The sequence below is a fragment of the Fopius arisanus genome, unplaced genomic scaffold (genome assembly GCF_000806365.1).
Source record: "Fopius arisanus strain USDA-PBARC FA_bdor unplaced genomic scaffold, ASM80636v1 scaffold00049, whole genome shotgun sequence".
In the NCBI taxonomy this organism is placed as follows: Eukaryota; Metazoa; Arthropoda; class Insecta; order Hymenoptera; family Braconidae; genus Fopius; species Fopius arisanus.
The window spans coordinates 419774-446613 of NW_011887788.1; the positions used below are offsets into that span (position 1 = coordinate 419774).

Here is a 26840-nt window from a genome sequence, read left to right on the forward strand (position 1 = left end):
ATGGCACAAGAGCGATCTGGTGAGGACGGGATAGTATGGTGCGACAGATTTGACCCAAATGCTCGTAGGTTGGCTACTGGCCAGTTGGCTGTGTCCATTAATTGTATATCTCCAGAAACAGAACTAAATAAAATGATTTATATATATATATTATCCTGGCTAATTCCATCAATTCCTCGAAGAGCTCAACGAAAGATGGAGGAGCTTGTGTTCCAGTGAGGGTTGCATTAGCTCGAGTCGAGCAATCGGGCTCCATTTTAGTTGGGCTGGTAAATCGAGAATATCCGGCTTTTCATTAAATTCGGATGTTGGTACATTCCTCACGTTTGAGGTTTCAGGGATTTCCAGATGAATCCGTCGGTTTTTTAAATTATCGATCCTTTACTCGCTGCAATTTTCTAATAATTTCGTAATATTTCAAATGAAAAATTACGATATGGTCGACGTCTTGAAGATACTCGATAATATCAGACTAAATTACGAATTTAATTCATTAAAATCATCAGTATATCATACGCAGATTAGATCGATTTTTTAATCGATATCTTGCGTACAATCGAAAACACTTGCGGATATTAATTTTTAAATAATAAGTAAATAAATAAATAATGTATTTGCATTATAATATCGATTTCTTAATCGATATTTTTCTATTATAATATATTTATTATATTCTAAAATAATAAGTAAATAAGTAAGTAATATACTTCCATTATAATATTTTGACTTGTACCGTTTTAAAAAAATATATTGATGGGTAATATATATTGAAAAAAATGTCGCAGGTCGCCCTAATTGCGATGACCAATCCCTCGAATCGCTCAAATAATTACGCTTTGAATTGAATCCAACGTGATGCGACGATTGGTTGTATTCAGTGGGCACGAATGACTCGAGTTTTATGAAATACTGGAGATGTTTCTGGGATTGAAAAAACTCACGTGTGCAGGCTCTTTGCTCGTCACTGCCATCACCGCAATCGTCGAGTGCATTGCAGACTTTATTGAGGGATACACAACGTCCGTTTCCGCACTGGAATTCACTTTGACGACAGCAAAGTACAGCAGTTACCGTTAACACGGAAAGACGGAAGGGCCAGCGCATGTCTGTAATCATAAAAGAGGCAGAGGAATAGTTTATTTATTTTTTTTCAATTGGTGTGGATGTCAAAGGCGCATGATGCGGTTAACAAATTTCAAGAGAAAACTCACGATGACGACACGAAAATTCGCGACTTACGCTTTTGCAGTTGGAGAAAAAAAATTGGAGGAATAATTTATTTTCACAGAATTTTCATAGCGCCAATTGGTCGGATAATTTCGATTAATAATCATCAAACATTTGAATTTTTTATAACAAAAAAAGGGGGAATGTTAAAAAAAATTGTAAGTCAGCCAACATTTTTTTTTCTCCCTGAAAATTCAACGAAATTAGGAAATGTGGATTTTTTTTTAATTGGGAGTTTTAACGAGAAGATTAATCTGTCCATCGGAAAGATATCGAGCGGTCCTCTTCTCTTTTCGGCGAAACACTCGAGTTCTGTAAGAAAAAATGAGAATCTGTATCTTTCATCGAATACTTGGTGAAGAGGGGAATATATATTTGCCTTGATGCAGCTTGCGCTTGCTCACGACTGGAGAATCGAATTCCCGTCGTTTCCTGGGGAAAAGACAAGCGCAGTTGTTCATGGCATGCCGTCTGCGCATTGAGCCATTCTCATCACAGAAAGACACATCACACTTGAGGCAAGAGTCTCCAATATTTGCATTTTCCAACGGTTCACGGTCCACAATTATCTGTCCACTTTGTCTAGCTCCGACGATCCGTCGTTTTTTATGGGGATACGTCAATCAACTGCTATCAGGTAGAACTGTTTCAAGAATTTTATTCGTCTACATCGAAAGTTCAACCTCGGTTTACGAGAAATGGGACATCTTGTTTCAATTACTCCCTCGAAATTTATCGCAATTGAAAATATTCCGGTGAATTTCTCCGCTTTGTCTAGCTTTTGTCTAGTAATCGTTTTTCATAAAGGCGCACGTTGAGTTTTGCTTCAGAATTTTTTTATTTTTACCTCCATTTAATTATTTGTGGATATAATTAATTTTTCAGTTTTCCAGGTTTTTGCAGTTCGATTGTTGTTCCGACAACTGATAATTTAAAACGAAGGGAATTTTTTTTTTGTGTAATCGCAGCGAAACAGATTTTTCGGATTCTACCTTAAATTTCCACTCGCGAAATCCCGCGAAATCCCGCGAATTCCGACAATTAAAATTCTCGGATGATTGTTCCCAACCCCGTGAACGTCGCGATAATTTCCCCAGTAAATTGTTCCAACAGTAGTTGGATATAAAATCCGGTATCTAGCGAAAGAAAACCTATCCCTCAATTCCAGAGAATTCCAATTTTTGCCGTCAAGGGATATGACCCTGGAAAGTTTCTTGAATGCAGCAAAGCGAGTACCAAATTTGCTCCAGGGAGAATGGAGATGCTTTGTTACCCGTAGAAATTCTAAGAATTTGCGCACTCCACCGAGGATTCAGGGATGTGGGATCGAATGTGCTCCAGTGACATCCAAAGTTATCTGTAAGAATATTCGCTGATCTGAAAGCTGAGTTGTCTGAGTATGAACCGAGTATCAACCGAGTATCAACCGAGGATACGATCCCCGTGCCAGTCCAAGACTGATTGCCAAAATCAATGCATTCAGAATGAGGACATCAACCCAGAGACAGTTGTCATCAAAATGGATGACCATGGAAACTGAAAAATGGAAAATAATAGCTCTCGAAAATTTACCTACATTGGCGCTCACCAAATTAATCTACACTCCGCCAGTATTATAATCCCAAAAAATAATCAATGTCTTGACTCTACCATCAAAAACAATTCCTCCAATACCATTTGATCCAGAAATACATCAAGCCTCATGTTATCTGACACGAAACATCTGTTCCCGGATATTACAACCCGCAGTGTATTTAATCCAACCGATTTTCGGCGACGCCTCCATCCGAATCCATTTCTGCACTTCACAGCGTACAATTCAGCTTCAAACCGGCAATTCTGAGGGTTAGAGTTAATCCATAAATTATAACCCACCACTCGGCTTTCATCTTGCGCAATATTGTGTAAAATACGTATGTAATACCATCGGTGAGGCTTGATAAGTTAAAGCCCCTGGGTTTACGTTTCACCCAGCATCCAAGGCTTATTTGATGTTATGAAAATTATACTCATGACTCATCTCATGGGTCATGAGGTCTGAAAGAGAAAAATATTTCCAGAGATTCACTTACTCGCGAAAAACAGAATTTTTTCAAAAAATTTTTCACTCAATTCAGTAATTCTCAAGTAATTCCCATTAGATTTTGATAATTAACATTAATTAATATATAAACTGTATTATCAATTTTTTAAATACCAATTTTTTTACAAGAGAAAATTAACGGAATTGTTTAATTATATGAGAGAATAGGAATTTTTATGGAGGGATTCTGAGCGTGTGCAAATGAATTCAAAAAATCTGTTTAATGTCGGGAGTTCGAGTGCTTGCGTAAATAAAAGTTGGGCAACAATAAATTTATCCTCAGTGTTATTTGTAGGTTGAATGGTCTAGGGGCTGAAGGTAAATAGTGTTTCTCGGAGTTTTCTACTTTCAGCGGCATGTTTACTATTTCAGTGGTCTTTATTTTTTTTGACCAGACGAGCAGAGAGATGCGGTCAGGCCTTTTCAAAGTGCAAACCTCGGAGAATTTTCCATTCAATGGGATAATGAATGCTCAGTTCTGAGTAATAAACATGGACCGTGCAATTTTTTTTTTTATTTCGCATTCCATTTGTTTCATTCTGGGTCATTCTGTGATATATTTTTTTATATACTGACTTTTATTATTTTCGAGTGATAGTCAAGGGCGATGCCAAATATAAAACGAATAACGAGGGTGAATGGGGGTGGATGCGATGAACCAGTGGCATCTACAGAGATATATCTCGAGGAAGTGGATTCGATTGGAAAGGACTCCCTCGACTCTACACATTCATTTCCAACTTTGCTATTAAACTTTTCCGTCCTCTGAGCTTCACTATAAACTCTCTTCCTTCAGCTTTTAACCATCATATCTATCATTTCAATGCGCTGGCATCCAAACCCTCCAAATTAGACCAATTACGTCTTAATGGACGTCAGTCTTACGAAATTTTTCAACTCCACTCTCTTTATTCTCTCATTACGAACAATCATTTTTTTTTTAATCGATTTTTCATCTTCGCTTAACGAGAAGTTTGACAAGAATTTTGATAATATATTTAAATTGTTCATTTTTATAAATCTGTATTTTATCAGGTGACATTGGAGGGGAAAATATTCGATGGGTTTTATTTTATTTTTTGATGGTCTTTATCTTTTGGAGGGGTGAGAATATTTTCAGGAATCAATTTCACCGATTTTTCTCATTTGATTGGATTGAATTGATAGGTCAGAATAGAATTTTCTCTGGAAATCATATCGCACCTCGAATATTACCAGGACTCTTCATTTCAGTAAATTTTACTTTATCGTTTTATTCCGAATTTTCATGACTCCGTTTAGCCTCTATGGCAGTCATACAATGCGGAATAACTTTCACAGGTTTCCGGAGGCATTTATTTTCCGTGAAAAAAACTCCAAATCGCTCTCACACATTTCGATCCTTTGTGGAATATTGGATGGTGTATTTAGGTTGTCAATGGGCAATTTCCAACAAGTTCGATTGTTACTTCCGCATCTATAGACGAATAAAGTGTGAACAATTTGTGAATAATTTATTTGTTCCGTTCTGCTTCGCGTTCACAGAAAGATGGAGAAATTTCCACTGACAATTCAATGAAATTGCGAAGGAAAATTGAAGGCAAAAATTATTCCCAAGAATTCAATTTCAATTTTCTATTTTTAGTTGTGATCTCGGCACAGTAAATAAATAAAGAAATAAACACTTGAAGATTTTTGAAAAAATTTTTGGGGATTTTAATTTTCTGGAATTTTTAAGATGGATGACAAATTTAGAGAGAATTTTTAATTGAATGCGAATTTAAATTCATGTAGTGTACAGTTGATAATATAATTTTGCATTCCGCGTGATTTTCCCGATCAGAGTCTCACATCAATGTCAATAATCGAAACGTGACGAACAGTCGATGAATGGCCGTTCCACTCTGTATCAGTCATAATTACATCAAATCATTATGGGGTACAATGGACACGTGATGTGCCCCACGAGTTTCCATCGACTCTCGGTGGAGCTTTCAGGCAGAAAATTCTCCAATTAACGTGGCCTTTGACCCTTGAAGGATAAGATGAGCATTTCTCCTCTGATTGCATCCGCAATTAACGAGGAAAATTGTCGAGAGCCTGAGCTTGATTACACAAGCAACAATAACAATTGCGATTCAATGGAATTTACACTCGACGTGAAAGTGTACTATTTTCTTTATGATATCTCGGAATCCGCGCAAGATAGCGATATTTTTCATTCCACATTTTTTACAGACAAAAATATAAGCTTTAAAAAAGGTCGTTATAAAAAAATCACTATCTTTCGTCAGTTCCAAGTTATCAGATAAAAAACGGCGTCGGGATATTCTCGAAAATTTTCCGTTCGCAAATTTAGCAGAAATAAAGTGTAATTACTCAATCATTATTGCAGATAGTGAAATTTTTGTAATTACCTTTTTCGTAGCTGTCAATGAGCTCTACAAAAAAGGCTCTAATAAAAATTGAAGTATCTCCTTCAGTTTCGAAAATAGCCGTGAAAAACCGCGAGAAGCGCGGAGTGTCCTTTAAGTATTTCGTTCGGTATTCAATATTTTTCGCACACGTCGCCGAAAAAAAAAAATCCCAGGGGAATTATTTTTTTTCTAGTCTCAGGGTGTCGTTGAACTTACCATCCCATGAACATCCTCCGTCAAACAATTTTTATCACCAAATGAATGTGCATCCTTTGAAAGCAAGTGCACGAAGCCTCGAGTGGCCCGGTCTCTCCTCAATCTTCTGATCTTCCGTATCAAGTACCAAAAACAGAGACTGAAAATATCCCTTTTCCCCATTCATAGAGGCATCTCTGAAAACCAACTCACCACCTTTATACGTCATTTCAAGTGCAAATGTGCGGATAAAATGCGTGACGGTTTTTTTCCCTGGCGTTGCATAATCGTCAAACCTCCACCGAGAATTTCCATTATTCTCTAATTGGTATTCATCCACAAACGAGAAATGAGGGATGAATATTTTTCTTGAATTTTTTAGGGGAGGTTATTTCATTCAAATGTATTCCGCATAATTTCAGGATGTGATGTATGTTCCGGCGAGTGGTTGCGGTCCACGTTTGGTCGGACATCGGAATGAAAGTGCTAAGTTGTCGGGTCGTTTGGAGATATTCGAGTTCACTATCGATATTCCGATCTGTGTCCTCATAATTATTCATCGACGATCGGTGGGATTAGTTTATTTGGAAACTGCTGATAACCTTCCGGGTACATCTGTCCTCTCTCGTTGTTTTTACACGTCAGGATAAATCGATTCGGAATGTCTACTCCAGTTCCAGGGGAAAAATCTAAATTCAAGAATTTTTTCACGGAATTTTACTCTCTGCTATTTGCTACGCCATTCTGGAGGTTGAGGGGACAATTTTTTTTGTGGTAATCAACATAAAAATGGCGTGGGAATCGCGATGGGAAATTTAAAGGGGATGTGTCATATTTCCTTTCAATCCGTGGAATATTTATTTTATTTTTAAAATCAAATATTATTGTTTAAAAAATTAAAAATGTTGTTTGCCATATGCGATCTACGGAAATAATAAAAAATCCGCGTTTTGATACATTTTTGGGGTTTCTCTCCCAATTCCTAATTTGCGTAAATTTAAAAACAATTTTTTGATTAGGCAATTAAATTTTAATTGCCCGTTCCATACGGTGTGAAAATTAATAGAAACATTGAAAATTCAGGTGATTATTTCCCCGAGTTCTCGAGCTATTGGAAATTCAATAAAATTTAATATCCAATTTTCGTAATGAGATTTAAAATTCAAGCTGTCCTTGAAATATCAATAATCGCCCGCCATGAAAACCCCGAATTTATTGAATTTGCAAGACGAATGGCAAATTCCACGAACGATGTAATCTGAAATTGAATCAATCCCCACAAAACCAATTTCTAACGATATAATTCAGTAGCGAAGTGATAAACTAGAGCGAGTGCATTCTATTCTGAGACAAGTTTTCACCGATATCTCGGAACTGAAAGAAAATATCAATATTCCTGTCCATGTATTTTTTGCAGATAAAAAAACCAGAGCTAAATAAAAAATATAACTGTAAAAATATCACTCCGTATAATTAAAACTTTGGAAAATTCTTCATTCATCAATAATTAACTCCTTGAATTTACAGGATTTAATCGAAATTATAAATTTGCACACAGTTTTTAAAATTAATTAACAATTCAATTTTTCCCTTAATTAAATAATTAAAAATGATTGAAATAACAATAAATAGAAATAAATTTATAGATTACCGAATAAATTATTTCAATCCTATGTTTAAACCATTAAATTCAATTAAATATGAAAATTATATTAATTATCGAATTAATCATTGACTGCGCCGCAAATTCTAATAAATAAAAAAATCCAGATAAATAAATTCTAAGAATTCTAAAATAGAAAAAAAATCGTTGAATGAATGGGGGAGGGAGGGAGTCGTGGGGAGGTATTGCTGATTTATTCGAGACTCGTGGGAGGATTAATTAATTAATATCATCCCCAGGACAAGAAGACAAGACAAGATTGGGGAAAGCTGCGCCGATGTCTGGTTGTGCCAAAAAATCGGGTGGGGTTTGAATGGGGGAAAGTTGAAGAGACCGCGAGGGGGAAGGGGGATGACGAGGGGGTGAGGCTAGAATTCTGATAAAGTGTGCACGTCGGTACAGGGTCCACCCTGGCCCAGGCAACCTCTTCAGGCATGCCTCGATCAATACAACCCACCCTATTCAACTTTACAAGTATTCTCTGTAGAAACACCCTTCGACGCGTCTTTCGGTTGTAAACCGCTCCTCATCGTGTAGACAACATATGACCGTTTATTTATTCATCGGGATAATCAGGAACGCCCTGACAGCCCTGACAGCCCTGACAGCCCTTTCTCCTTTAGTCTTCAATTGTTCAATTGAATGAGGGAGTTGATAAAAATATCTGCCGGTCTTGTTTTATAACAATTCTGAATAAAATTCATAATTTGTTATGAATTTTCCAGGAAAATTTAGACAAGTCTAGCAGTTTATATTATTTATCTCATTTTTCTCCAATCAATTAAAACTGCAGTTATCTCATTTGAAAAATCCGTAGGAATAGTATTTTTTATGCAGATTGACTGGTGAAATTTTTGAATGAGTAATTATGAGTAATTATTATTACGCGATTTCTATCCGTCAAAATATTTTTTAAATAACTTTTTTTGTGACGGTGTGCCGGCTTGAATGGATCCCATGGAAAATCCTAAATAAAAAATTTCTTTCCGAGATGATTCATCCGTGGGAATGGAAAACCGTGATGTCAATCCTGCGCTTTTTTTCCCTTCCATTTACTCTGACATTCATTGGCCTCTCATGGATGGTACAGAGACGTATGATGCGTACGTGAGACTTTGGAAAATTAACGTCTGAGGGGGAGTGAAGCTCACGCCATTGGCACAATGTCGGCCATAAGAACGGAGTGAAAAAAATATGAGTATCGGCGAGTGAAAGACTTTGCTGTGTCAGCGGTTGTTGTTATATCGACTCCATAATATTCGGAGGGCAGGAGAGAACCAAGTGGCAGAGGGAAAGAATACAGAGGGATCACTTATTCTTGTTCTTGCCCTTTTCCATCACCATCTGACGGCAGTACGTGAGCTTTTGCCTGATATTTTTTTTTGTGCCAGGGGTTTATGGAAATTCTCTCGCATGAATCACATTTTTACTTTGGAAAATGGAAATCGCGAGAGCTTTTCCCCGCTCGATCAACTCAGTCCAGTGTGATTTCACCATTTTTTTTCTTCTTTTCGAAATTGTTATGTTGTAGTTAAAAAAATTATAATTGGATCTTTTTGTATTGATTATATGTATTGAAGGAAATATTGGAAACCCCTGGCGGCGGATAACGAGTCATCCAGGCAAGATGGCGGCACACCTGTCCACCTCGCATTTTTGAATATTCATAAAAATTGTCTATATTCTTTAAATCACTCTCGCTTCACTTCAATCTGTTCCTACAGAATGAACAAATAATTCAAGTCATTATCGATAAATTTCCGTCATTTTTCGGCTCAGACATCTCAGTTTTATACACAAAGTTTTATCTCTAGTGTCATCTTGACTCTCAATGTATCTCGAGCTCTCGACATCATCATGTGGTCAGCAAACCCGGAGGATTCAAAAAGTCACGAATTATTTGGGGAATACCATTCTAGGTACTCCCTAATGACAAGAGTACGTACATAAACGTAAAACGTTTGTTCTGTACATCACCTTTTCCGTGGGTGAATGTGCGGGCACGTATGGATTTACATAGTGAGTCCCCTCTCGGTTTGCAACTCGTATCCACTTATCGGTGTTATCGGTGCTTGTGCACATGCGGGTTTACCCTCGGACATCCCTCCTACACATAGCCTAACGAAAACTCACACGGTAAATTCTGTACGAGTTTCTGATTAAATCCCACTGGGTTAAATCCACGCACACACGTACCTTATTGACATTCCCCAAGGGAAAATGCAATTATAGCCACTGAAAATATCCAATGGACAAATTCTTGCGCTTCAGAGTTTGGACGAGGATATTTTCCACATGGGAAAATACGTATTCAAATACGTCCCGCCAAACAAGAAAAAATAAAACATTAGATTGTTCCGTGGGATTTCAATTGAATTAAAACTTTGAGGATTTTAATACTGAATATTAACTTTAACTCGTACAGCTAAAAAAATTAATCCAATTAAATAAATATTATAATTAATTAACATTCATCAGGATAATGTCCCCGAATTATCGCGGTAATTCCGTGATTTATTAATATCTATCGATCTCAAGAACTTTATTCTCGATAATTCCGGTGAATCGATAGTTTCCAGGCAAATCAGTAAGTAATAAATCCCGCATATCTAGCTTAACGACTTGGCTACTAAATTTCCTATCTGCGATTACTGGTTACACTCTCTTTTTCCCCGTACACTGTCCACGTCTATTTTCATCATCATCAAAGGTTTACCTGCCAACTCTACCATAACCCTTCGCGGTTCATGTGCTATCGATTCTTTCAACCACCTTTTTTTTTTCCTCGCTAACTTTCCACTCGCATGTTGCCGTTCTTCCATACACGAACAGTAAAAAGTTGATGAGAGAAGTGGCTACGATGGGAGAACCCGTGGACAGTATAATTTCGATCCCCACGTTCGATCCCTGACTGCGGAATTTTTTTCCCCAGCAAAAATTGGAATTCCACATGGGAATCGTAATTCCCCTGGGGCTGCCACATTTTTCCCTCTCAAAATATTCCAATAATTCCAAAAATTCTTTTTTTTTACCGATTTCTGTCAGATGAGTGGGATCAGTCGTCTACAGTCTTTTATTAGCAAACCAAATTCCCTGGGGATGCCTTGGGGGTGTCTTCTTTACTCCTTTCAAGTTATCTTCAATCTTCAACTGGAAACTGTATAACTCACAGCTGCTGGCGATTTCCGGGAGTTCGCTGGGGGTACGATAGGCAATCTTCTGCAGCCGGTCAGTCATATGATCGGTTTGAGAGATAACGGCGGATCATCGAACTTGTGATAAGAAAGGGGGTGGTTATAGCCAAATGGTTACGATTATTTGATATACTAGGTCGGAGCTAAAAGGGATTATCGGTATTACTCATGCTGACGCATCACTCTCCACATCATGAACGCACATTTTAAGCTAAACTAAAATTTTGAAAGTTCACACTTGTCAAAAATACATTAAAACTATATATTCATATATCAAAGTTCATAATTACATAATATTATTATCTCTACATCTCCTGTAATTATTTATTCATGAAATCATCGCGTAACGATTCCAATTGAATTCTCCGTTGGATTTAACCGTAATGACAGTTTTAATTTCAAATGTAATTATAATAATTAAATATTTAATTCGATTCAATGAGCAAAGCTTCAAGTCAAAATTAATTACCCGAATTTCCAATAATTTCAGTTGTCGCGCGGGGAAATTAATGAGTTCTGCCAAAGGAGTGAAGAAAATTTAAACAACAGACAAGTGCTCGAAAATAAAATGAGATTAGTCGCCTGAATTTTTTGTGGTATTACCGCGAGTGTGAGGGTTTAGTCCCCGTGGAGGTTGCGGATGACCCAGTGAGAGATCGTGAAGAAATAAAAAATGATACCTGTTGCTAACGATGGAATCCTGACGTCAGGTAGCAGTCGTAATGAATGTAACCACAATCCATTATCGGTTGATGATCGATTTGGTCGGTTGAACCCGATCATTTTCAATTCTCGTCAAAAGATTGAATGTAACCCTGAAGGTGGGTAAAGCCTGTGGGAGCACATGCTATGAGCGGCGATGTGTGCTGAACAGATCATCGGAGGGTGATGAATATCGAAGCGGGGTATATGGTTTAGTGCCTTCAGACCGCAATAGACTGGTTATCGGCTATACCCATAGCTCACCATCGATGGATTTACGTGGAAATCAATGCTCCGTTGTTAATGCAATTTGAATAACATTCCCCTGGAAGACCACCCCCATGTTCGTTCACCCTCTTATCGTCGTTATTTGCTCGTACTTTATTACTCGACTCACCTGTCAGTCTCAACCGTGCATCGCCCATGCATCCCTGCTAATTGCAACTTATTGAACCCTTCTTTGTTTTATAATTTCCTTCAAGACCCGTCTTTGTTCGCCCCATGAGAATTTTACGTAACGAACCATGCGGGTAGTTCACACCGGAAAAATTCTCATATTAGTTGTTGACGAGGTAGGGTACCCAGAAAGATAATTATTTTTCTTGAAAAAATAATAAATAATCCTTGCATTTAGATATTATTTATTCGATTTTTATAGTTTTTTTATAATTTATCATTTTTAGCTCATTGGGATAATACTCTCTAACGGGAAAACCCCGACGATATATTTTGATTCATGGAGGTTTCTTCCGGAGAAATTCCCGACAGAAAAACATCGCGTCGTTGGTGGCTCCCATTACGTAACCTTTCTGAAGAAAATGGTGGGGCAATGAGCAAAACACGTGAGTCCTTATAGCTTGAAAACACAATATATATGCTGGTTTGAGAATCAATACCCCTTTTCTAGTTTCCAAGTTTCGGTGAGATTCGGAGTTGTGGATTTCTCGTACAAGTTCTCTGTAACCACAGACTGGAGACAAGACAAACTGGGCCAACGCCTTTGGACGCCTCTCCACTATTTTTCAACAATTCTTATTTTCCTTTATCTTTTCTCGCTAGCTGCCCTTTCCCGACGCTTTCATTCCATCCCCTTTTCCTTTATCTCCGTCGGTTCTGCTCTAATGAAAGATAATGTCACGCCAGTGTCAAAAAAATAATTCCCCTCGATGATTCCCCCTCAACCCCTCAACCCCTCATTCTCACCTCCAGTCGAGATTGTGTCAATTATAATATCAAATGAATTTCGATCAGCTATTTGAAATTCACCCGGATGGACGTGAATTTCGTGAGTGGATGTCACTAATTTGTTAAACCCTGAGGAATTTCTCCGCTCTTCTTTCACTCCAGACGGAATGCATAATTTCACTCCTGAGGTATAATTGCTTTTCTCCCCTGATGCACCATTACCTCTGAGAATATTAACAGTGTAACAAGATGAATTGCTGGAGACAGTGGAGAGTAGTTCTAGACAATAATTCCATTGGAATAAGTTATCCTCGAGGAAATCCTCTTCCCTCACATATTTCTCCCTCTCCGCTTTTATATCGCTGTTTCGTTTTTTATGACCCCATAATTCAGAAAATGAGGCAAAATTATTTTACGGTAATACACCGCGGGAAGAAAATAGAGTTGATCTATTTTTCCGGTGGAATTCCTCCTGACACAATACTATATTTAAAAATCCGAATTATTTTGTGTGTATTAATCAGCGTAATTATTATGTACAGCAAATGATTAACCGTGTGATTATTGTTATCAGGAAATTTTTTCTTCCAGCCACAAATTAGTGGACAAGGTAACTTACAACACAATTAATTTCTACTTTCTGATAAAATAATGCTCCATTATAAAACGGAAATTGCCCCTCGAGGCATGGCGCACTCTCAAAGGCCTACGGAGTTAAGCAGTGCTGTAGTGATTACTAAGTGGATGGGTTTACGAGTGTGGTTACTAAGTGGATGAGTGACCACACGAAAAAGGAGGAAAAAATACAGCAGCGGGAAAAATTAAATGAAAATATTCGCGGAAATAAAAAATTCGCTAAAATAAACACTTGCTAAAAGTGCTCGCAGACATTACCGATATATTATCATATATTATTCTCAAATCATCTCCAGTAATTACAAACAATTACGAAATTAATTTTTAAAAAATTACTGATGGAATTATCCTGGCGTTTTATCGATTTTATCGCGCGAGATTTAGATATCGTTCGATAATTCATTCACGCCGATTACTGCAGAATAAATCGGTGAATTCATAAAAAATGGCGGTGGAGCTTTAATTCATGTCAATACCACTGGCCCTAGCCCAGGATTTTCTGAATAATGGTAATAGTTCGGCTGGATGCGACGAAAGTGGAACACCCTGGAGATATATACGGCGCTGCAGCAAAGTTTCGACTTTTCGTTTAAACTTGAGTAATCCTCTCATATCCCGTTATTAATCGTGATAGCGAATGGTATATACCTATTTTCACCCTCGATTGGTGGGGTAATGAGGGTGGGGGTGCCTGAATCAGTTGACATTACACTGAAAAAATATGTACAGATTTTTTTTATGGTTCACACTCGTTATAGTCTAGGCGCTCCTCCATTTTCTTTTTTTTCACATTTTTCATTTTTCCTTGTCTAATACACCTCCGGGCTACAATATATAAACAATAAAATATAAATCCATTGTATCGTTTGTTGAGGAATTGAATTCCGGGGGAATAAACCCAAAAAATAAATTTCAGGTTCAAATTTGATATGAAAAATTCGTGATTATGACGGGAGTTTAATGTACCTGAAAAAATACCTGAGTGTACAGATTGGGATATGAATATAATTTTGGATGTAATTAGATAAAAATTAATGAATACCTGATTATGGAGGGTATTTGATTAAAGTGGGGAAATTGATTGTGAATGGTCAGACCTGAATCAGGTATGGTTGATAATTTTTACTGGGATTTTTATTTGTATCTGCTGTATGCGAGTGTAAAGTATAAAATTTACTATTCAGGTAATGCACATTTCTTCAGTCTCGGGTTGCGCCTCGGGAGTTCATTGTTCCTCTCGTAATTTTCACGCCAGGATAGTTATATATCCCGTAAATTTTTCATTTCTCGAGTCGCACCGAGAAAATTTTAAAGAGGATGTTCCATTTTTCTTCCATCCTGAGATTTCACTAATACACATTTTTCCATTAAATTCTGTACGAATTTCAAAAATTCTTACAAATCATATCTTCCCGCGAATTTCGCAGTCAATTGACAGATCACGTAATAATTTCCCCGAGTTTTCACTCCATCCAAAACTCATCATCATTCACATTTCACGCACACGAATAATTCCAATTTTTTGGGTAATTACCGGTAAAAATGGCGGAATCATGAGTAAATAGAATTCTCTCAAATATTTTAATCCGTGGGAATTCACCTAGTGATTTCTTAGCACTAGGTTTCCAGCGATAATTACACCAACATTCATGTGAGGATGTCATAACGCATTACGATGGGGTGAATACCACCCCCACCACCCCCGCCACCCCCTGAAAATTTGAATGCACATGGGAAGCGATAACGCGATAACCCGCGAAAGATGTGGAAAAATTGAAAAAAAAAATGGAATGGCCGAAAAAGTTCACGAGTCCCGGCTGAATTATCCCGGGGATATCAACAGCGAACTGTCCGAAAACACGCCACACAGAAAGGCGGATATCCCCACCACGGGGATGACGTAACAGCTGTTTTGCATGAGCTAATTAACCACCCACACGTACACATTCATTCGTGTGGGTTGAATTCTGGGATGAGGAATCCGAAAGCAATTTCCCATTCAATGCTTCCGAGGCCTGATTATACTATATTCATTGTACATTAACTCATGAATCTCTCAGTCACATGATTGTAATAATGTAACTACTCCCCGCGTGATTACTTGGAACAAGGGGTTACGGTACGTGTGTGAGCCGACCCGATGTACGTCCCAGGAAAATCCCCGGATTCCACGAAAGTCGGGAAATCTCCGGGGAATAATAACCATCTGAGAACTTCCCCGGAATTCCACTCACAATATTCATTAATTAATCATTATCATTCAATAAATTTAAATAAAAATTTAACTTCTGTTGAATTTTCCGTGCATCAGAAATTTGAGAATTTATTCCCAGATACTAATTATCGTAATTATCATTCAATTATCAATATAAATAATAAACAATAATGAATAAATTATAATAATTATTATTATCATTATTGTCTTCTATTTTTATCCTTTTCATTAATTAATATTTTTTTTTTAATTCAGTTTCATTAGAAAAAAAATGTTATGACTGAAATCAGAGACACTTGTCTGACATTAAAACCTGTGGATCATCCCCAGAATTTATCACGCGATGTTAAACAAAAAAAAATATATAAATCATCCCTCAATTGTTGCACACACCAATCAATGTACCCATGGAACCGCAGTTATCTGACTGTACGTGCGATATACTCTATTGTGGTCAATCAACAAAGGGATTTAATCGTTTTCTTCCTCGTTTTATTCGGTATCATCGAAAAAAAAAAATTTGTTTGATTGCAAATTGGGTGGGTGAAATGTCAACCGCGTTGACTTCTATTTCGTGTATTCGTGATAGCGATGATAGGCACTTGCCATGAGTATATCAATATGTGCATATCAGTCCGTTAACCATGTGCACGTGGACACCGTTGGTGAAAATTCCGAGGATAATTGGGATATGGATGGGCATCGATTATGCGTTACTATCAATGAACCTGTCCCCTGGATCATGTGGCTTCATTCCGAGATGATCTGATGACGGAATTAGGGTTCATCTCAATGAAGATCCTACAATAGTCCCATCCCCTCTCTAATTTCAAGATATTTCACTCACTAAATCATCTACATCTCCAATTACATCAATCCCAAATAAATTTCAATTGAAATCGATCCCTAGATTTCTCATTTATCATCTCGAAAACCCCAGGAAATTATGCGTTTAAAATATTTTATTTATTCATTTTTTTTACATTAATTCCATGAAATTAAATTACATGAAGTGGCAATGAAATTTGGGGAATGAATATGTATGATTTAAATTTCAATTTTGTTGGGTTTGAAAACATAAAAATTAATAATGAAGTTTCATTAATTTATTCTATTAGCAATGACAAATCCTCTTTTCTGGGCATTTAATCAGAAAAAATTCTTGATTATCTCCAACTAAAATTCGTAGTTGAATCGATAACTATGAAAAATGGTGATCCGGCTTATCCGACTTTACCTCTCCCCAGTAAATTCTGCACTCGTGATAATACATGTATTTTTTATTGAAACTTCTCAAACTCACCCTTCATGCCGTGCATTTATTATCTCCTCGAGGAGAGGACCCAACTCTCTGGAGATTTCTTTCGGACCAGAGTTGTCAGCGTTTGCTGGGGTAATTGCTCGAGGATAACAAACGCACCTTCAATTATCCGTGGGGAGGATAATTTTGAGTGATGAATCATCAACCGACGTAATGCTGGCTTTCAGCACTTTCTGGAAAAGTGAAAGATCAGGATTATGCATTAGTATTTGTTTACTACCTTAATTAGTTCTTGTCGAAAATAATTTTTTTTTAAGACAATAATTATCACTCCTATCATTATATATAACCCCCTGAACCCATTAATTATTTATCATTAAAAAAACATACTCTTTAAACAATGATTTAATTATAAACATAAATAATCATTATTACCATTATTATTATTATTGATCGTAATTATATAGAATAATATTTAATATTGGTAATTATTGATGGTGTTTATTCAAGTTCGTGATTATTATGATTATTATGATTATTGTGATTATTATGATTATTATGATTATTATTGTCTATATTAATTTAATTATTATTAATATCTAGTTGATATCATATGGGGAAATGAGATTTTTGTGAAAATATATATTTTTGTCGGGTAAATGAGTCATTGGGAATTTTTTTCAGTCGTATGGAAAAAATATTTTTTATAACTAATGCGCAACTGTCTTTGGAATTGGAATTTTCATCAACTGTGAATGATCGTTCATACAGGGATCGTCGAGATGATTTCCCCTCGGAAAAATCTAGACGGCGGTATATTTTTCCATAAATTTTCACCTCGGATACTGTGAATTCTAACCGTTCGCACTCATAATCACTGGCTGGTAGTGAAACCCCGGGCACTTTTAACAACTCGGTACCGAACAGGTCTAGTGGATGCACATTCATAATTTTTCACCACTTGAGAGAATGAGAACCGTTGATTACTTTAAAATTCTACACCATTTTTACACCAGCAACGGCTAACTTTTACCATTCCCCGTTACTTTGGGCTTAATCTTGTGGAAGTGGGGAGACGAATTTGTATTAATATTCATGAAAATCTATGGGGATGGACTGAATGGTGAACGCAGATTGAAAATCTGACCAGAGTGCACTGGGGGGACTAAATTATTTCTTCCAACCGCACGATGAAAAATATTCGCCAACATTTTTTCAGCAACTCTATAACAAAAAAATCGCGAATCTCCACGAATTTTTATTAATTTTTTAACAAAACAAATTGCAATATTTTACATAACAATTGAATAAAAAATTGAAGTACTCATTATTGAATTTTGAGATTCTTTAATATTTAAGTGAAACTATAATTAAATGATAATTGAAATGACAATTTGCGAATTAGCTGAAAAAAATATCGACTTGAAAATTCCAGTGACAGCTGTTAACTGAGAATTCGCTGAGTCGATTCCTCTCAAAATCTAATCAAGTCTAAATTACACAAAGGCACTTCAATTGCACTGAAGGAAATTGGAATAGTACCGCTTGGTCAAGCGGAATCACACGAGCATGTACTCCGTTTCCTGCAGTTTCAAAACCTAGAAAGCTCTCACAATCCCTCAGGCTTTTTCCCATAAAACCGTTCGAAATTCGTGGCTGAAATTTCCAGTGGATTCTCTCAGATCTCCATTGCATTTCCAAATTCAATATTTACACCTCAGCCTACAGCGAGACCAAACAATAATTATTACCGAACTACTCCACGAATTGACGAATTTCCCGGCGATAAAATTGCAATTAAATTGCAATGACAATTATTATTAATTCCAGACGGCGATTTTCTGAGACACGTCTTTAAATAAATAATATCGATAATTATTTCTCGAGCGTATTCAAGATGATAATTATAATTATCATTAATTACTGGAGATTAACTTTTCATCTGGAGAAATATAATTTATTTGGAGTGAATTGCAATTAAATTGCAATAACAATTATCATTAATTCCAGACGGCGATTTTCTGAGACATGTCTTTAAATAAATAATATCGATAATTATTTCTCGGACTTATTCAAGATGATAATTATAATTATCATTAATTATTGGAGATTAACTTTTCATCTGGAGAAATATAATTTATTTGGAATGAATTGCAATTAAATTGCAATAACAATTATCATTAATTCCAGACGGCGATTTTCTGAGACACGTCTTTAAATAAATAATATCGATAATTATTTCTCGAGCTTATTCAAGGTGATAATTATAATCATCATTAATTATTGGAGATTAACTTTTCATCTGGAGAAATATAATTTATTTGGAATGATTTCTGTTCAGTGAATCAATGTTTATTTAAAAAAATCGTTCTCTTTTTTTTGAGAGTAATGAGCCTCTTCATCATTAAATAGTAAAGTCTCTAGTGACTTCCGAGGATATTTACGAGACTTTCTGTGGTCATCTCATCCTGATCTCAGGACGCAGTGTAAGCCGCATCGTAAATTGGCATCCCGAGAGGATCACGACCCGAGAAAGAACTGTACCTGCAATAACATCTTGACTCCCCAGGTGCATCTTCGTCATCCTTTGTTTTTTCTCTTTCAAATTCAACCAAGTACGAAATTCCGGGGCTTATCCGAGGATCCACTTCGAGGTCTCTCGTTTTCTCTCGGAGAAGTCGCGTCCAAATGAGAGCTAGAGCTAACGAGAATTTCTATCTGACTGTAAACCCCATCTATTCAATTTTTATCTATTAAATTATTTCCAAATATATTTTAAATTATTATTTCCAATTATATTTCTCCAGTAATTACTGAGGCCTCAACGATTTTTTACCAATATCTTTCATTTTTTAAAGTTTTATTACAAATTTGTAAAAAAAATTGATAAAATTGATAGGTATTATTTATTATTGAGAATAAATTATTAATTAAAGTTCTGGAAAAATTCTTAATGGTACAGAATATTTAGAAAAATGGATGACTAGGAAAATTTGGGAGTCATTGAAGAATAGAATATATAGAGAATAATAAAATCTATTTGGAAATTAAAGCAGATAGGGAAATGCTATAAATTCGGATACGGTTCATATTATTTTCACCGAGGATTAAGATGAAGGGTACATTTGATATACCGAATGTCTCGTTTACTCGGCAGATATCAACCCGACTGCTACCTATTCACCAGATGAAGGGAAGTCACGTACGTAAACTGCTTGAGTCGTGTTAAGACGACGGCATGAATTCCGCTGTACAAACGTGGAAGATGAAAATCTACAACCGTATTCGGGAAGATTGTGGGGAGAATGAAAATACAATGCATCTAGACGAAAAGTCATTTGGCGGGGGTCGTGGGGGTGCATAAAAGAATTTCCCCACCGAGAAAATATTCTGAGGGCATTATTCACTTGTCAAATCCTAAAGTCTACTTTTACAACTTTTTTAAATATCGATTTATCGGAGTAATTTTTCGTTTTACGGTAAAATCCGAAAAGACCGTTTTCCTCGGAAATTTCGTTAGCTAGAAAAAAGTTATTTAGCACTTTCACCGTGAATCAATAGTTTTCGGGATAAATCGAGAAAAGGGAATTTGGGTTACTGTGATAACGCAGTGGAAATTGCGAATTCTCAAGCAAAATCAATTGTTCAATAAAAAAATTGCAATTTGTCAACAATTGGAATATTGATTAATGCCTGAGGGAATTCGAGTGAATGCGACTAATTTCTGGAGGTAGTTTTTTTTCGCGAAATTTCAAGAGATTGTCGTCAAAGATTCAATTAATGAGAATGCAAACTCTTTGACGAAGTGCTCATGGTCAAGGGTTGGACTCACGTAAACCCTTGATGTCGAGAGAAAAAGAAAATATTAGCAAGGAGAGAAATGTCGAGAGGGTGAGAGTACTCGGAGGGGACAAGGTTGAAAAACCGACCTCGACCTACCACCGAAAAGGAGTTTCAAATAAAACTAGTCCCACGGGAGCTTTTCATTTCTGTCCCTTTTTTTTTACCCCTGGAGGTTCAACTTTCGGCAGAGAGACCACGAAAAATTATTGAACCCGAAAGGATCGGGGTAAGACAAACTGCCGAGGGTCACCCTCGCAAATATTCTGTTAAATCCACGTAAAAATCCTCGACGAAGTTGCCGACGCAGAGGGTCAACACTAGCCTTAAGAAAACTGATGTCTAAATGCCATTTTCAATTTCCATTGGGGGAAATGAGAATTTAAAGCGATAGAACATTAAATGAACAAGTAGAAAAATTAGCACATATTATTTTATTGTTGCGACAGTTTTTTTTTATTTTTGTATAATTTAGAAAATAGATCATCGCAGACGTTTAGATTAATATGTATGCAATAGGTACGAAAGGTCCAAATGAAAATTAATTGATTAATATAAAAAAATTGATGTTTTTCACGAAATGGAGAAAGTTTTTATTTCTCAAATAGCAAAGAGGGAAATTTCGCAATTGACGCCTCCATATAAATTCTCATGACTCGAAATTTCGAATTTATTCAATTCCCCTTCGGAAATGGTGAAATGAGAACGGAAAACCCTGAAATTATCATCAGAACAGCAACTTCCAATCCATCCCCTGGATTCTCGATCAATTCAATCAATCAGTATTTACAAAACAATAAAAATTCTCACTCCCCCAACTCCTGATATCACCCTAAATCACACAATTCCCTCCTAATCCTGAAAAAGGATTCCCAGGATGACCTCGACCTCGTAATCGACGCATCTGCGCCATCCCCGATTGGCGTAATAATTCCTCGGAAATACTAACCCCGCGAGTTGCGCAACATTTCCACACAGCCCTCAAAACGCCAAAAAAAATAAACAAATAAATAAATAAAAGTAATACCATTCTCCGTGATAAATCCATTCATCCAGTGGTGTCACTCAAGCCGGTGGAAAACGACAACCAATTGAACCACGTAAAAAAAAATTGCATCGTCTGACTTCGCGACTTGGCGGGTTCGCGGGTTCGCGGGTTCGCGGGTTCACTGAGTAACTTTTTTTTATCGCAAAACGTAAAAACGGGTTAAAAAAAAAAATTACTGACGGTGAGGTGCAATAGGTCGTTCCTGCACGGCCGGCTGTGATGCCACTACAAATAGCGAGCCGTGCAGAAAGTGGGCTTGACCTAGTTAGAAAAAGCACGGGTTGGGCGAGGGGAGGAGAAATTGTCAGGAGATTGCGCGTTGAAGTTTACGCGACGAAGACGCGGGTATCACTGAGCTGGCTTCAACAGTGAAAACCCGCACGTACCCTCAAAACGTTCAACCAACGGTGGGGGGTGGATGATGCTTTTGCTCAGCACACGCTGCGCGGCATCCCTATTCCAACCCCCTCCATCCCCAAATCCCCCGCCACCCCGCAATTCCCGTCCTCGCGAAAGCGTCCGTCCGCCCCCTCGCCACCACCAACCCCCATCATCGTACACCAACACCGGGAAGAGGGTGGATTTTTTTTTTCTTCTTCATTTTTTTTTTTTTAACATACCCCTCTCGTGCAGTCGCCAGCAGCCGCTACTACCCCTGGAGCCGCTACCCCCCTGGAGCCGCGGCGCCCGAGCCAAACCCGCGCCATTTCACTACGACTCTCCCCTCCATATCGATCACGCGTTCGTATACAATCCGCTGGACGCATCCATACCCAACTGCTACGACCTGTCAACATACCTGTGACACTAACCATTTTTTATCGCCCCTATTTTCCGAGGGGGGAGAGGGTGGGGGGCATTTTTACATCGAGGTATTGACTTCATTTGCCTGAGCGAGTTTGAACAGCTGATGAATCTCTTGTTGAGGCTCAGGACGAGATCAGCTAATTGTTGGCGGTATTTTTTTTTATGAGTGAATAATTTTTATTCTGCACGTGCAGAATATATATATATATGTATTGAGAGTTATGGAATTGTGAGAGGGTGGGTTGGAATTCTGGTGGGGATGGTCTGATTTGATTTTCAGAAAAATATTTTGAAACTATTTTTATGGATGGGGCGCGGGAGTTTGGAAATTAATATTGTATTTTATTTCTGGATTTTTGAATCGCTTGAAATTGCAATTTTAGATGTTATCGGTGATTTTTACGGTTTTTTTGGGAATTCTGTGACTTTTTACCTCGATGGTGTACGTCATGTTTGCCCTCTTCCACTGCCCTGACTTGAACCTTATGGATGATCCCTTAATACCCCGCGACGTGCATTACGCTGTCGCACTGCTCTTCAGTCACTCACGTAGAACTTGAACTAGTAGAAAAAAATAAAATTTAATTAACAAATATATTTAATCTTGAAAAATCCTCCATGAAGTTAATTTCCCACTGAATTACCCATGAAATTACTCATTCAACCTGATAATCAAATAACTAATTAATGAAGTAACTAAATAATTAATCAATGGGAATCAAATTTTATTTCTAATTGTGATTTTCGAAATCTCAAAATCGAAGAATCGAATTAATTCAATTTTACAACAAATTGGAAATTTAGAAGAGAAATTCCCGGTATTTTTCTAGATTTATAAACAACAATACGATACGTCAAGAGTTTCAATTTTTTTTTGTAATGAAAATGTGAGGATCAATTTTGTGACATTTTTACAAAAAAATATTTAGAATTCCCGTGGTTTTTTAGGGATTTCCGGTGTACCCTGACTTCAGCTTTATGGATCACCCCTTTTATCATCACTCCCGGTATTTCGTGATTGGAATATAGCGAGTCGCGATATCCGAACATATACAAACGCGTTTGTATCTGGTATATCTACTGATTTGCAATACACCTGCCGCTTTGTGCAATATTACGATGCACTCGCGAATATTGACTCGGTAATAACCGATGGCAACGGGATATATAATACCATGGGATGCCCAAAGAAAGTACCGATATACAATCGACTCATCAAACACGTACAACAATATATGGATATATTGGATATATTTGATGGAGAAATCCCGTGGAAGTTCTCCGAACAAACAGACTTGGATAATCCACAATATTAACACGACAAACATTTAGCTAATATTTTTCAACAACAACAATAACAATAACAGCAAAAACAATAACAATAACAGCAACAATAATAATAATAGTAATAATAATAATAAATTATTCAACTCTATTTTATATCAAATAATATATTCAATATATTTTCGCAATTGAGATAAATAGATTCGATAAAAATTCTTCAATTCAATAAAATAAAATATTAGATAATCGGATATATGATATGTGATATATGATATACGATATATTTCAATTTTGACTGACACTTGTGATTGCGTTTTACGTCGGTCGTGCGTTATATTTCGAAACGTTATTTTCACTTTTTTGTAATTTCTATTGAATTTCTCTCTGCGCGCAACGCAGAGCGGATTATTTTTTGTAAACAAATGGATCTGGTTGATGGGTGCGGTCTATTCATTTCCCCGAACATCCATTCGTTAATATCGAATACGTATAAAAAAATCCGTGTTTCACTCGACTTTCAAGTGAACCATGCGTCAACTATCAACAAATATCCATTGGTCATATTCGTTTTAGTGATCACCGGATTTTGTTTGAAATTAATCAATCATACCATCAGCGCATGCACAGAAATTAATTGACGTAATCATCGATTCGTCAGTTGTACAATTGTTTTTCACGACTGATCATTTGTCTGAACATTCATTGAATCCAGTTATTTAATCCTGAACAACAGGCTATTGTCGAGTCGTCAATGAAATCCGAGGGCTCGACGTACATTTTGAGAGGTCTCGATAAAAGTTTTCCTAAATGAGGGGAAATGGAGGTGAAAACTCACGTGGTGGAGAGTCTTGAAACGGGATCCTATAAAAGACTTTTCGATTGAACTCAGCAACCGAGTCATATCCTGAGCACGCGCAACCCCTCGCAATGAACCTTGGAAGGCATGAGAATAAAAAAAAAAATACGTCATTCTGCCTGGAGCACACTTTTTCCACCATTTCACCTTTCTCTGGGTTCTTGTTTTCAGATCTGGCTCAACGTCTTTATTCGTGGAACGAAAGTGAAACTTCATCTTGTGTGTTTTAAGGGCACTGTAAAAACGGCCATTTTACTCGTTCAGTCCAATTACTCTGATGAATAATTCCACCTTGAATTTTTTTCTCTTGTTTCACTATTGTTCATCGTCCTGGATTCAACCCGATCATCTCCACAGGAAAAATACCCGTGGAAGATGTAAATTCATTAATTTTCTTTTCCCCAATTAATTTATTTTACATTAATCATTATCTGTACCGTATTTCTATATTTTTCCCTCATAAATAATGTAATATATTATTATATTATAAAACATATATAAAAAAATATGTCTTATATTTTTAAGGGAAATAAAGACAATTTTACTTTCGACTCACACGTTTTATTGAATCGCAGTTTTCTCGCGTTTTTTCTCGTAATTTTTATTATTATTATTTTTATTTTACTCCCCACGATGTTTTTCAACAATTCAACAACCGATACTCATCCCCTAATAAAAAAAAAGGGGGATGAGGGTACATAAGCCTTTTAAGTATTGACGGCGGTGTCTCACCTTAAGTTCCATCTACCTTAGCTCATGTTCTCGGGGCACTCAACGTCTCCAGGAGTTCTCGGTATCAACGGCTATGGGAAAAACAGTTGGAAAAATACAATTGGAAAAGTTTTCACATTCGCGTTTTTATAAAATGACTCGTGTCTCGCATTTTGATGCGGACACGAATGTCCAGGAGAGACTGAACCAATGGATCGCTATAACAATATCTAACAACAAATTTTTTTTAATAACCGCGTGGATGAAAAATAAAAAAAGAATATAAAAAAATAGCAAACAATACCTGTAATACAAAAAATCAATATGTGTGATTATTCAATTACTTATAGCGAATGAATAATTATAAATAAATGCTCTCGAGGTTTTTATAATTATTACAGATTATTTTCAATAAATTATTGTTTTTTTAAAATATTACTATAATTTCAAGCAATTGATCATTCATAATGACGAATTTATTCTCGAATCAAGTCGAATAATGTTTGTTGACATGTTTTTATAATTATAATTAAAATATTTATAAATATAATTTGTATAATGCAAAGATTTGACTTTTTTATGGTGATGGAATTGTTTAGAGTGGGTTTTCTCTTTGATCTTCCACTATTTTGGGGAACTGAATTCACCTGGGGGTGAACATTGGTCTGATGTTCCTGCAGTGATGTTCAGTTCGCTCGTACAACTGTTAGTATCTTCTGCTTGGCGACATCCTGGTACCCCATCAATTGTGGTCACCAACATCCTCAACCGCTGGACACACCAGGTGAGGACGAGCCGACGTTCTCTGGAGTCACCTCAAAAACCTAATTACTCTCGGCGTTTCCATTGTCGATTGTCAAACTTCATAAGTCATCCCATCAGTTTCCGCGTTTGACTCTCATCAGGGTATTCCCTTTGGGGAGTGCCCCTGTCGCTTCAAACAATTTTCTCGGGATCGAAAACGCTTTCATTGTTTTTTCACTACAATTTTCCGGAAATTCCTCCATTTCCCTTTCAGCGAGTCATCCTGGACATTTCGGGAATTAGAAGATCGTGGAGAATCTGGAGAACATTTTTTGCAATTGGAATATAATTTATTAATGGGGGAACAAGAGCGTGGAAGATGGGAGAAAATATATTTACGTGAGTAAATCCTAATATCAAAAGGAGATCGATCTCGAAATATCTCGAAGGACAGATCAATTTTAAAAATTCAAAAAATCACGAAAATTTGAGAATCATATTGCTTTTTTAATACGGAAAATCTGGAAAATTGTTTAATTTATAATTAACTCTCGTTCCCTATATAAAATGGAGAAAGAAAATCGATCTCGAAATATCTCGAACAAGGAGTGAGTGATTGTGTTATTATTCGAGTCATGGAATACCTTATGGTTAGATCCAATTTTTTTTTTTCATCCGGGGCTTTCTGGTATGCCAAAAGGAGCTTTGGTGGGATGGGTACAGTAAGTTAATGGGTTTCCATTGGGTAGAGTGGTGAAAGATCATTTTCTAATTTTCTTCTCGCCCTCAGTCC

General features: G+C 36.7%; 1 protein-coding gene across 2 annotated transcripts in view; it reads right to left on the reverse strand.

The window, feature by feature from the left end:
• LOC105267673 (uncharacterized) overlaps positions 1–21923 on the reverse strand; it is a 33968-nt gene extending 12045 nt beyond the window's left edge. For both annotated transcript variants that reach the window (XR_892279.1, XM_011306686.1), the window contains exons 1-3: positions 21625–21923; positions 16800–16990; positions 942–1106 (exon numbers count right to left, since the gene is read on the reverse strand). Coding sequence is in view for 1 of the 2 variants with exons in the window: in XM_011306686.1 (XP_011304988.1) it covers positions 942–1106; positions 16800–16815 (181 nt within the window). In the remaining variant the exon portion in view is untranslated. The remainder of the gene's footprint in view (positions 1–941; positions 1107–16799; positions 16991–21624) is intronic.
• Positions 21924–26840: the final 4917 nt, after the last annotated feature.